The sequence below is a fragment of the Mandrillus leucophaeus genome, unplaced genomic scaffold (genome assembly GCF_000951045.1).
Source record: "Mandrillus leucophaeus isolate KB7577 unplaced genomic scaffold, Mleu.le_1.0 Scaffold668, whole genome shotgun sequence".
NCBI classification, from domain to species: domain Eukaryota; kingdom Metazoa; phylum Chordata; class Mammalia; order Primates; family Cercopithecidae; genus Mandrillus; species Mandrillus leucophaeus.
This window is the reverse complement of record NW_012107230.1, coordinates 637,485-649,534: the sequence shown is the minus strand read 5'-3', so window position 1 is coordinate 649,534 and position 12,050 is coordinate 637,485. Positions and strand designations below refer to the sequence as shown.

Here is a 12,050-nt window from a genome sequence, read left to right as displayed (position 1 = left end):
ACTTAGAGGAAAAGTCTACAAGAAAACGGGTTTATATACAGAAATGTTACATACTAAGGGTTAAGTTAATAGAAATGAACATCAGATTAGCTCCCAATGCTTCATACTACCTTCACACATAAGTCTAGGGTATAGACACAAGTGTGTTTGTATATGTGTGTTTGTGTGTGTGTAGCAGAGACCTACCACAAAGAAATAACATGCTCTGAGGACAGTGTAGAGCCACACACTAGTAAAGCATTCTTGGACAGTAAGGCAGGTACCTTAAAAGCATATCCTCAGTATTTAATTCTGAAGAGTATCTTACAAAACACCATAGTATCTTAAATCTCTTTCAAGACTAGCAGCCTTATAGGGAAAAGTCTAATGTGCCTTTAAATTTTTCATTCATAAATTTAAAACTATTAAAGAAAAAAAAATAAATCCTAGCTAACATAATGTGTTTGCTGCTTTATTTCTAACTGCAGAGAGGTCATTACTCTATGCCAATGTCATCTTTGGTGAAGCTTTAACATTTTCAGTCTTCAAATTGTATACAGTTCATTCATATTATACCTGCAACTTTGGCATTCCGAAACCTACGGTCACCAATTAAAAGATGTAAACTGTTTCCAAGAATCAGACCTTCTTTTCTTCTGTTTAGATTTTTCACCAACCTAAATAATAAATGAATTAGTAGCCAACAATGGTAATATTAAGTGAATTAAAACAAATACATTACATTGCAGCTCAAACTTTCACAAAGCTATTGCATGTGTTCAAAAACCTTCATGACCCTGTGCTTGAGTCCTTTAAGCAACCTACAAAGGACTTTGGTTATTAGAAAAACTTATTACTTTAATGAGCCATCATTAACTTTTAACTCTGTGTGTACCCTCTTCCACCTATAGGGTTAGAGTATACAGTCAATGTAGCATTTCAGTTCAAGTTATTGAGCCAATGAAGACAGAACTGTTACACTTAAAATTTCCAAAAGAATTATGGAAGTTTCATTCAATCCAAACAATATTTTCTTCCTGCTTTGGGTTCTCTCCTACCTAAACAGTATATTTGGCAGAACCATCTTTACAATCAGTACTATGTAAAGTCAAAGACATAAGGGTAGAATGATAAGACTAAAAAGTCAATATTTGAACTGATAAACAGAAGTGTAGCCATGTTGTAAAGTAGTAAAGTGTGGTCTCTGGCACACAGTAGGCATTCATTAAATATGTGGTTAATGAATGACTTAAATGACCACATGGAATGTGATCTGTAGCCATTACAAAGCCCAGACATATCAACTAAAACATCTGAGCCAAAGGTAAACTACAAAAGAACATGCAGACTCATAGCATGTCATTCTTTCAAAGCATTTTTCACTCACCAAAGGTTAATGTTCCTTTCAGTGAGCTTTATAGGCAGTGCTGAAGCAATGAAAATGAAAGCCATTGCTGTGATATTTCTGCTTTTAGAGACTGTATAACAAAGATACAGATAAAGCAGAACATTTGATTAGCTATCTATGTGCCCCAGCTGGAGATCATCACAGGCTTTGCAAACACACCTACCATTGACCCTCAGCATCCCCATGGAGAAGCTGAATGACATCTCCATGTCTAATCAGGACGTCTTCTGAGCCTCTCTTCCTGCAGTCTGCTAGGCTCTATATTTGCCTGGAGACTGTAAAGTTGTTTTTAAAAATTATGGTACAAACTTGATTGCACAACCACTTGCATAACTGCCTGCTCTGCGACATGAAGAATTTACTCTTTACTTCACTGGTAAATGTGGTAGCTGCAGCAGCTTTGCAGGAACAGATGGACATGGAGCAGTATGTGATGGGGGACAAAAAAAGGCAGAACAAGTTTATTTAATCTGAAGAATCAATTTTTATTTGAAAAAAAAGAATTACAACATGAAATATAGGGAAAATAGCAGAGCACAACTAATTTAAGTTACGTTAATTATAAGCAGAAATCCAGAAAAAAACAAGTGTGAAAATAATAATTTTTAAATAGGGCTTTTGTAAACTACTCTCATGAAAATTTTATCTGGGCACATACAGACAGTAGCCCTGAACAAAATTCACTCATGCCCCAAAAAGAATTTCTGGGCTTTGCATTGTTTTACACAGGTTAAAATAATGGGCACAAAAGCTGTGGTTTCAACAAAAGCATATTAAATCATAATGTTGTGCTTTACTTGACCTTACCCATTTTGCAGCCGTAATTTTAACTTAATTCATTAATAAACTAAATAATCCAAGGCACACCGATTGCATTTGGTTACAAAGTAGAGAAGAAATAATTTTCAAGTCCAAAAGTATTCTGAGATGAGAATCTTTCAAGCACAATATCTGACACATTAGATACATGATTTTTAAAAGACAGCGTACCATAATTAAAAGCCTTATTAAATGAAAGAAAAGAAGTATGTGCTGTGGTTTCTTGGTGCGTCCATTAACCTGAAAACAACATCTGCATCATTTGAGCTGAATGTCTTTTGCGCAGTATTTTTCCAAATGAGCTGAGAAGCAGGCAGGAGAGAGCTACTTGCCATTTGACATAGTAGCTTCATCAATATAGGAGAGCCATTTCCGACATGGGTCTCTGCAAGGGAAGCAGCACCCATTATTGCTCAGTTTACAACTTGATCAAGTGAGGCCAAAAGAGCAGGCCATTCCAGCTTCTTTTTTTGGCAGGGAAGAAGGGTATATGGAATACATTGTGTTGCGCTTTTGTATGTTTTCCTTAGGAATTATTGGACAAAGAGAGAGAAACTAATAGGTTTTTCTACATTCCCATCCTCTGTGATTAAAGCATTCTTCAATTTTGCGTATTTACTTTATCTTATGATACCATAGCTAGAAAAAAAATGCTGAAAGCTGAGTTCTTTACAATGCCTTCATAGATCATCTACAGCAAACGGTTAAACACAAACCGGTTTCCTCTGACTTTTTGCTCGCATTTAAAAACTACTTCTATACATTCCATACTCTGCCAATGTTAATGAAAGAAATTAAACTTCTTTTTATTATTAGTCTAAGCCTGAGACTCCCAAAGTGTGGGAGACAGACTGTTGTGGGTTCCTGAGACCCTTTCAAGGGGTCTGCAAGGTCAACATACATTAAGACACTATTTGCCTTTTTCATTTCTTTGGGGTTCTCAAGTTTTAAGGATGTAAAGGCTTCCTTCATTAAAAAGTTTGAGAACTGCAGGTATAGACAATTAACTCTGGACAAATACCTTCTCAGCTCTAAGCCTCAGTTTCCTCCTCTGTAAATTGAAGGTAATAAAGCCTGCTCTTTTTCATACTAATACTATGAATATTAATTGAGAAATCATTTGGCAAACTGTAAACTATCAGACAAATATGTATTATGGTCATCGTATTATTAGGAGAAACAATATCTACTTTTTTAAAGACCGCATTTCAGAGTCAATGCTGTACAGCTTTGTGATTATCCATGCCATTACCCTCTTTTTTTTTTTTTTTTTTTTTTTTTTGAGACAGAGTTTCACTCTTTTTGCCCAGGCTGGAGTGCAATGGCGCGATCTCAGCTCACTGCAACCTGCGCCTCCTGGGTTCAAGTGATTCTCCTGGCTCAGTCTCCTGAATAGCTGGGATTACAGGCATGCGCCACCACAGCCGCCTAATTTTGTATTTTTAGTAGAGACGAGGTTTACCCTCTTACACTAACAGTGGAACTGCCAAATGTAATTGTTTCCTCTGAAGGGCACCAAGGAGCACTCTACCTCCAAGCATCACTCCTACCCTCCAAGCTGGTGACTTTAGAAAAGTAGGGATTTACCCCCAAACAGTCCTACCTCCTCTTTAATAACCCACTAGTATCCTACCAACTTGCAAACTATTCCTTCTATAAACACTTTGACCCTAAAGCAACCTCCTTTAATTTTACAGGGTGCTCCCTTGTTCTAATATGCTGAGATTTTATATCATTTGTACATTTTTGAGAACACACTAAAATATATCCCAAGATGTTATTAAATAGTTTTTAACGTATAATGCTAACTTCATTTATTTTCTAATCTGGAATCCAAACTGGTTTTTAAAGTATATTTGAAGTTCCTTTGTTCTCTGATTTTATTTCACATGTCTGGATGGAAAACACAGTGGTGAAGCTCTACTAAAGATAAAACTGGGCAATGTATAGAGATTTGGAAAGATTGACTATTTCATCAACTTCAGTAGAAGTTCTATGTATAGGTCAAACAGGTTCTACTCAAAGAGAGAAGTGCTTCCTGATGTTCATAATAAGATTTATTTCAACTATTTTGGCAATGGCACACTCCTAATGGCCTCAAGGATGCTGACAAAAGATTGCCCCTATGTGCTCCACCTATGTTTCATTAGTAAAACTGCCTCAATAATTTTAATTTAATATATTATTACTAACCATGAGGGGCCTATTTTCTTCTTCATTTTCATCATAAGTAGGGTAGAAATAGTTGCTTGACCATTCCTCAGGTTCTTCAGAGATTTCTGCAGATTGTGACGCCTCAGTCCAAACTATAAGAAAAGTGTGGAATGTGGCAGTTACTTGATGGTGCTAATTTACCACAAGGTGAGAAATAAAACTAGCTATAATGCTTTAAAAAGTTGAATTTTAAAAAATGGATTAATCAATCTAATGTAAGCAGCAAATTAACAGAGCTCATCCTGGCCACATTAAACTATTCATGCAATCTTGGAAAAGTCATTGTCACTTTTTTCTAACTTGGTTTCCTCACCTGCCAAATGAAGGTATTAGTACTCTGGTCTCTCCTTACTTCTTTGGGGGCCACAACATAGATGACCTGAGGGAAGTGACCTTTAATTGGATAACTGGAAACTCAACAACACTATCATCACCTTTTTCTCCTCAACCAGTAGAGAAATCTTCCATATTAAGGATCATCATAATAAAGTGTTGAGTATCAGGCACACTGTTAGGCATTTCTCCAAAGAAGTCTATGCTATTGATCCTAGAGTTGCTTAGGTGATCCTCATGTATGCTTCTACAGCACTTTGTACTTCTCTGCTGTAACACTCACCAAATTTACTTTTAATTGCTTAACTATCTTTCTATTCTCCTAGCTTCATGAGTATGGCAGCTGAGTGTATCCTAATTAGACTATATGCCTAGCACTTTGTATAACTCCTGGAATGCAGATCGTGTTATGTCAATATTTGTTGAATTAAATAAAGTATTCAAAATCACTTCAAATAAAACCATTCACAGAGGAAGAATAAATATTCCAGCTGTTAATGACTCTTCTCTATTCATTAAACCAAGGGTAAGTGAAATGCGCATTCCTTGAAGCCAGTATATATGTTTTATTCATCACTATTATCCTTTATAGCAGGGGTTCCCAAACTTGAACACGCATCAGAATCACAGAGAGAGCGCCTGTTAAAACTCAAGTGGCTAGGCCTTGCTCCCAGAGTTTCTGATCCAGAAGGTCTGAATAGAGCAAGAGAATTTGTCTTCTGTAAAAGTTTTCAGGTGATGCTGATGCTACTGGCCCAGGGACCACACTTTGACAACCAATACTCTCTAGTGCCCATCAGAGTGTCTTGCATATGCAAGACATGAGAGTCTTATAAAAATGGGTTAACTGTATTTTGTTTATACAAAAATATCAAGTGGGTAGATTTCCAAATTAACAATGAAAGGTAAAAATTTGCACACCCATGAATCTTGTCTTAGGATGACCATGACACATACCTGTATTTGCTTCTGCCTGAACTGACGCAATTGCCTCACAGACCTCCACCACAGTGCTGGTGTGTTCCGATTCAGTTTCCTCAGTACTTATAAAAGCTCCCTGTTGCTTTCTGGAATAGTGATGTATAAAACTAAGTAAGCTTTTGTACAGTCTAAAAGTAAAAAGAAATTTAAAGTGGTATTTCTTCCACTGATATCAAGTGTTAAGAACATGCTGAGAATCCATCCAAACAGCCAATACTCCCTATTTAAATCTGCGTGACAATAGGTTATAATATACAAAAGCTTACATCTCGGATCCAAGCCGGCAGGTTCTCCATTATGTAAGGAGAAAAACTGCTCCCTTCTAGACCCAAAGTAGGTGTATTGTATACAATCCCCATTGCTCTGTGGACTTATAACATTGATGAATCAGGTAAGTTGTATATAAATGAAAACGAAACCTTCAACTGATTCATATTGTTGAGTATGTACCAGCTACTATTAAGTCAATCACTGCATAAAACCTAAAGATGTTACTCCTATAACGTACAAAAAAAGATTGAGTTTTTTGAACTCTGAAAGATAAAGACTTTCTCTGTAACTTTTAAATGGTTCTCCTAAATCTCCACGTGAACCATCACATGTTTCATCTGATCTTAGCTACCTCGGAAAGATGACATGCAGTGAAGGAAAAAATAGTATTTCTAATAAGTCATTCAATGATCCCCAGAGCATGCAGATGCTGCATGGTGAATCTCTGTGCCAGGCCTTCAGAATCAATGAGAGAATTCTTTCTGCATAGATGCAAACGTTCAGTGAAAACTCCACCTTTTGGAATTTCTAGAGTCAGAATACGATGACTCCATCTCTAAACCCATACCAGTGTGCTGTTACATAAGACTGCCAGCTTCCTTAATGACTCCTGGTTGTGTCCAGGCTCAGTTCCCTCCCAGGATCCATACCTTCTGTCTATGTAGAGAGAGGCCAAATCACCAGCAAGAGGTCTCCATCAAGAGACTGTAAAACTGTGAACCAGTCCTTCATTTGCTCTGTTCCCATATTCTTACAACTCTCTTTTTCCAATCAGATCAAAGGTGACCAAAAATACTTTGGAAAAAAAAAGGCTTATGAGCGCAGCCTCCTTTCCTGTCAGCCTACATGTAATTCTTCCAATGATATATTAAAAATAAAGCATTTTCAATCATGTTTAAAAATCAACCCAAGGGATAACTATTAAGAACTATCAGCCTCCAATATAAGGCCGGACCTGAGAAAATGATGTGTTTATGGAATTTGATGAGTTATTGCTAAATTGGTGGATGGTTCTTGTCTGAGATACTTTAATTACATTGTTTCATGTTACATACAGAATACAAAAGATTGCAGGAGTGATATTTCTTAAAGAATAATCACTTACTCATCATTCTGCTGAAGAGAAATCTGAATCTTATCCTGTTCTGTTAATTGATCTTGTTGCTTTCTTTTTTTAACTGAGAAATAAAACAAAGCGTATTATCATTCAGAAGTCATACTTCTTACTTCCTTGAAGGCCAATTACTTTCACACACACACACACACACACACACACACACACACACACACGCATCCTTGCCATTAGACTTAACCTTCACAGACTTGAAATAATCAGAGGGAAGGCCGGTCTCAAGTTTGAATCTGGAAAGGTCTGAATCATATAATATTTTTATTCAAGAAGTTCAACTTTAGAAGTAGAACTGGCTCCCATTCCAACATTATTGAGCAATGATTACTCGAGATACTAAGCAGAATCATCTCATGGAAAGGACTGGGAATTACCACAATCAGTTCACTGTGTTGCTTCTCAACTGCTTCTTAAGCACAAAGGTTCATTTTCTAGTGTAAAGTTCATCTTCAAAATAGTTTAAACAACCCTCTGAATCTCGATCTCCTACTAATTAAATTAACAAATCTTCTCATTGTAATAGTGTAAAGTAAATATCAGCCCCATTCTTGGGAAAAATAATTTAAAAATCTGAGTCAATAAGCTGTTACTATACCTCGTGTTCTGAAGAATGCATGCTTGAATTTACCTGTCAAAAGTTCCTGCTGCTTCAACAAAATATTTCTTATTTCTTTTAGCCATGTCATCTTCACATCTACATTAGGAGCCTGAAGATTAAAAAAAAAAAAAGGGAGGTGGTACACATTTCCTTTCAAAAAGGATGTACTATAATAAAACAAATGTAATTGTGTACATAAAATATTATCGACTCCCTATAACACCATACTCAAATCTTAACCATCTGATTGTTAAAATTTTTATGAAGCAAATAATTCACTATCAGATTAGATGAGATAATACAATCAGAACCATTTTTGCTGTAATCTCAGGACTTTGGGAGGCCAAGGTGGGCAGATCTCTTGAGCCCAGGAGTTTGAGACCAGCCTGGGCAACATAGGGAAACCCCATCTGTACAAAAAATAATAATAATTAGCCAGGTGTGCTGGCACGTGCCTGTAGTCCCAGCTACTTGGGAGGGCAAGGTGGGAGAATCGGTTGAGCCTGGGAGGCAGAGGTTGAAGTGAGCTGAGATCACACCACTGCACTCCAGCCTGAGCAACAGGGTGAGACACTGTCTCAAAAAAAATCCATTTTGAAATTGCCCTTAAATTATGGTATAATAATGCTTGGATGAAAATGTGAAATATAATTTCACTTATTTTGTCTTTACAGGAGGATTATTTTTAAAATATAATGCTTTGATGTTTAATTTTAGTAAAATAAAACAAGTTCTATTATTTCTGAAAAGGCCATCTATTGCAGAATAACCTTGGTGACTGACGGTAACATGAAAGGCTCCTTAAATATCCTCCCATTACTTACAAGATATTTGTTAAATGATACCAAATATTATATCTTAAACAAACCAAGAAAACATATTTTCATAGATTGTAGTCAACTAGTAAAGAATTACAACAAACAAAACACACTGAGCATTTTTAACAGATAACAGCACATTGACAAGTCATGATACAAATATTTATTGCAATGACAACATCCTCTTGAAATGTTCTGATTCCTCTTCCCTTCCCTGAAACACATTGGACCCTATACAACTGGCGAGGGCTTTAACCATGTTCTTTAGAAGTAGAAAGCAAGTCTGAACTGTCACATTCTCATGTCTCATAATCAGGTACCCCTAGAATGCTTAGCACAAGAGGAACTCAGAAACATTACAATTCCATAACTTGGAAACTAGATGGGGACAGAGAAGTACCTGCCAAGCTGTCAGCTCTAGTTGATAAGTCTCCTATGTAGTTGTGAAAACTTGAAGCCCTAGAGAACACCACAGGCATATCTCAATGTAGCTACTAGAAAACATTTAAATACATCACAAAGAATATTCAAATAATATTTAAGTGACCTACATGAAAGGAGTGGAAATTTTGAAATGTGACCAAAATTATTTTTGTTTATAAATTCGGGCTTTTGTATTTCAATGCAGGTTTTGGTTTCTAGAAGAATTTTAAAATGACCAACCTGGACAATATAAACTTCTTCCTTTTCACCATACCAGATTTCAAACTTGCGGTTATCACCTTTTACATATTCAGTGAATCCAACTTCATCCATCTATAATAAATAAGTCAAAATTTTCATGAGCATTTTATTTTGAATATGAAATTACATTAAATCTACCCTATCATATTCTAAATGAAACAGAATTTCTCTTGGGCAGAAAAATACATGTTATATTAAATGAATATGAAATGATAATTACAATAATAGACGAGAGTATTTAAATGTTTTCATTGAACTATGCACTTTATAGTTCAGATTGCATGCTTCATTTCAGTGGTTGACACAAATGTTATAAATCTGAACATCCAAGTAGCCCATCTAAGATCTAATTATGTTATAAATTAATAGTACACTATTAAAACAAATTATTGGGTCAAACACAGAAGTAATTAAACATCAATAAAGAAAAGCCACTGAAAATTAATTTAAATGGTTATTCAGAATAATCATTTGACAGATCATTTAATCTTACAAATTATAATTTATTTTGATAGAAGCCTTACAAGTTACAAACATTTAATTTATGGGACAGGAGAGAACCAGCCAGGTACACAAGGATCTCTCTATTTTCCACCAATCTCTTGGCCTTTCTAAAAAAAAACAAATAATATGTCATGGGACATTGTTGTCTTTTTGTACCCAGTGAAACTTCTGTACACAATATCTCTTCCTTACCACAGTTTTTTCTTTTCCTCAACGTGATCGTGCAAGTCATAAACTCTTCCATTTTCTTTCATCGTTTTCTGCTAACAGCTTGACTAATTGCATTTTGGGCAATCTCATTCCTTTGCACAAACATTCTTTTAGTCCTTTCTGCCTTCCTCTTTTCTTTCAGTTCATACGTAATTATCTAAAGGAGTATCTCACTCTCTGTTCTAGTTATGAGCTCCCCAAATGGCCCCAGTTAGAGCTGATAAGCATTAAAGGTAGTGCCAGGGAGATTGCCATACCAAGGAGAAGAAAAGTACTTATGCTTAGAAATGTAACTTAACATATTAATGAAAGAACCCGTGACATCCACCCTGAATGTAAGTAAGAAGTTATTTTCACAGTGTCCCAAACTATCTTTATATTCTCACTCCACCATTCCAACTAACCTGCTTCCGCTCAAATACCACAATTTAAGATGAATAGTAATCTCATATTCAATATTTTTAAAAATTAATTTTGTTTCATTACATGGTTTTGTCTTAATAACATGATAAGCTGGAAGGCACACAGGCTTTGAAGTTAGAGAGGTCTGGATTGTAATACATCTCTACCATTCACTAGCTAGCTATGTGTCTCAGTGCAAGTTGCTTAACTTTTCTAAACTTCAGTTTCCTCAACTATAAAATGGAAAGAACACCTATGTCATAGGGTTGATATAAGGACTAAATAGCATGGAGTAAATGCTTAGATTCTATAATGAGCTTTTTAAAGTATGAGTTTGCTTTCTACTCCTTCCCCTATTTAAATTGCAATTTTTTTTGTTATTTTTTATTGCAAACATCTAGTACATCATTATCGATTAAGTGAACTTTTCTGAGTTGCCCTGGAAATCTAACCATTATGTATTGCACATAGTAAGGACTATGTGCAGGTTTGTTAAATTTTTTAAAATCAATGATAATAAACACATGAACTAAGGAATCTGAAGGACTCGAATCTCCCCATCTGGTCAACTTTGACTTTAGATAGGGCCTTTCCTTGTATATAAGTGGCCAACTTAAAATATAACATATAACTCATTAGAAAGTACACGGTCAGGCCATGGGGTTCCAGGTTTGTATGGTGCAGTCAAAACAAGAGTTCATTTAAAGTGAGAGACATAGACAAAGGCAACAACAGACACTGGGGACTACCAGAGGAGGGATGGAGGGGGAGGGACAAGGGTTGGAAAACTAACTCTTGGGGACAATGCTCAGTACCTGGGTGATGGGATATTTGTACCCCAAACCTCAACATCATGCAATACAGCCAGGTAACAAACCTGCATATGTACCCCCTGAATCTAAAATAAAAGTTAAAAAAAAGTGAGAGAGAAGGTTATGATCCTCTCTAAAAAGGGTAAGACTTTGAAAACAATAACCCAAATTGTTAAACAACACATTGACTAGGAATGCTAGCAATTGCTTAATGCTGGAATCTCATGATAAGCAGGCAAGCAGAAGTGAGCATAGTGAACCCTAAGAAATATCCTAATTTTCAGTGGTATCACCATTTTCCCAGGAATCCTGGTCTAAAGCCTTGTAGGCATCACTGGCTAATGTTTTTTATTAAGGATATTCGGCATTACTGGGGAACCAAAGAAGAATCAGAAAGATTTTCTTCCTTCAATGTCAGGTATTATTTAATTTTTGTAGCTAGTAAGCCATCAAGCCCATCTGTCTACTTTCTATTGAAATGTTTCTTGCATCTATCCCACCTTCTCTGTTTCCATGGTACTTACTGCAGTTTCAGTTCTCATGACTTAATCACCTAATATCCCCCTTACTTTAATGTACTCAAGAAACCTTTTGTTGGCATGTCCATCATTGTAACAAATTAAGGGTAAAATAGAAACTTAATATGAAATAGAAATACTGTATTAGGTAGAAATTAGGTCACCTCACAATAAAATGTACATCAAATGGATTTGGGTCAAATATGCCTATGAAGGTAAAGTACCTTCCCAAGGAATAGGTATATAGACAGCAAGAGATTTGAGCCCTCTGTGACATAGATTACAAGTTTTTGGTTCTCAATCAATGTTTGTTAATGACTTAGAAGGCCCTTTGAGATTTGGGGGCTTAGAGGTGGACTGCTAAAATCAAA

The 12,050-nt window shown here is 35.9% G+C and overlaps 1 protein-coding gene across 8 annotated transcripts in view; it reads right to left on the bottom strand.

The window, feature by feature from the left end:
* Window positions 1-1,851: 1,851 nt before the first annotated feature.
* The window catches only part of MCF2 (MCF.2 cell line derived transforming sequence), a 127,886-nt gene continuing 117,687 nt past the window's right edge, over window positions 1,852-12,050 (bottom strand). For 5 of the 8 annotated variants that reach the window (XM_012001620.1, XM_012001621.1, XM_012001619.1 and 2 more), the window contains 6 exons: window positions 9,213-9,305; window positions 7,762-7,840; window positions 7,110-7,182; window positions 5,711-5,820; window positions 4,400-4,512; window positions 1,852-2,591 (listed from right to left, as the gene is read on the bottom strand). In XM_012001620.1, the coding sequence (XP_011857010.1) occupies window positions 2,559-2,591; window positions 4,400-4,512; window positions 5,711-5,820; window positions 7,110-7,182; window positions 7,762-7,840; window positions 9,213-9,305 (501 nt within the window). In that variant the 3' untranslated portion in view covers window positions 1,852-2,558. The remainder of the gene's footprint in view (window positions 2,592-4,399; window positions 4,513-5,710; window positions 5,821-7,109; window positions 7,183-7,761; window positions 7,841-9,212; window positions 9,306-12,050) is intronic. The other 3 variants (XM_012001622.1, XM_012001625.1, XM_012001626.1) reach the window with 1 other exon arrangement.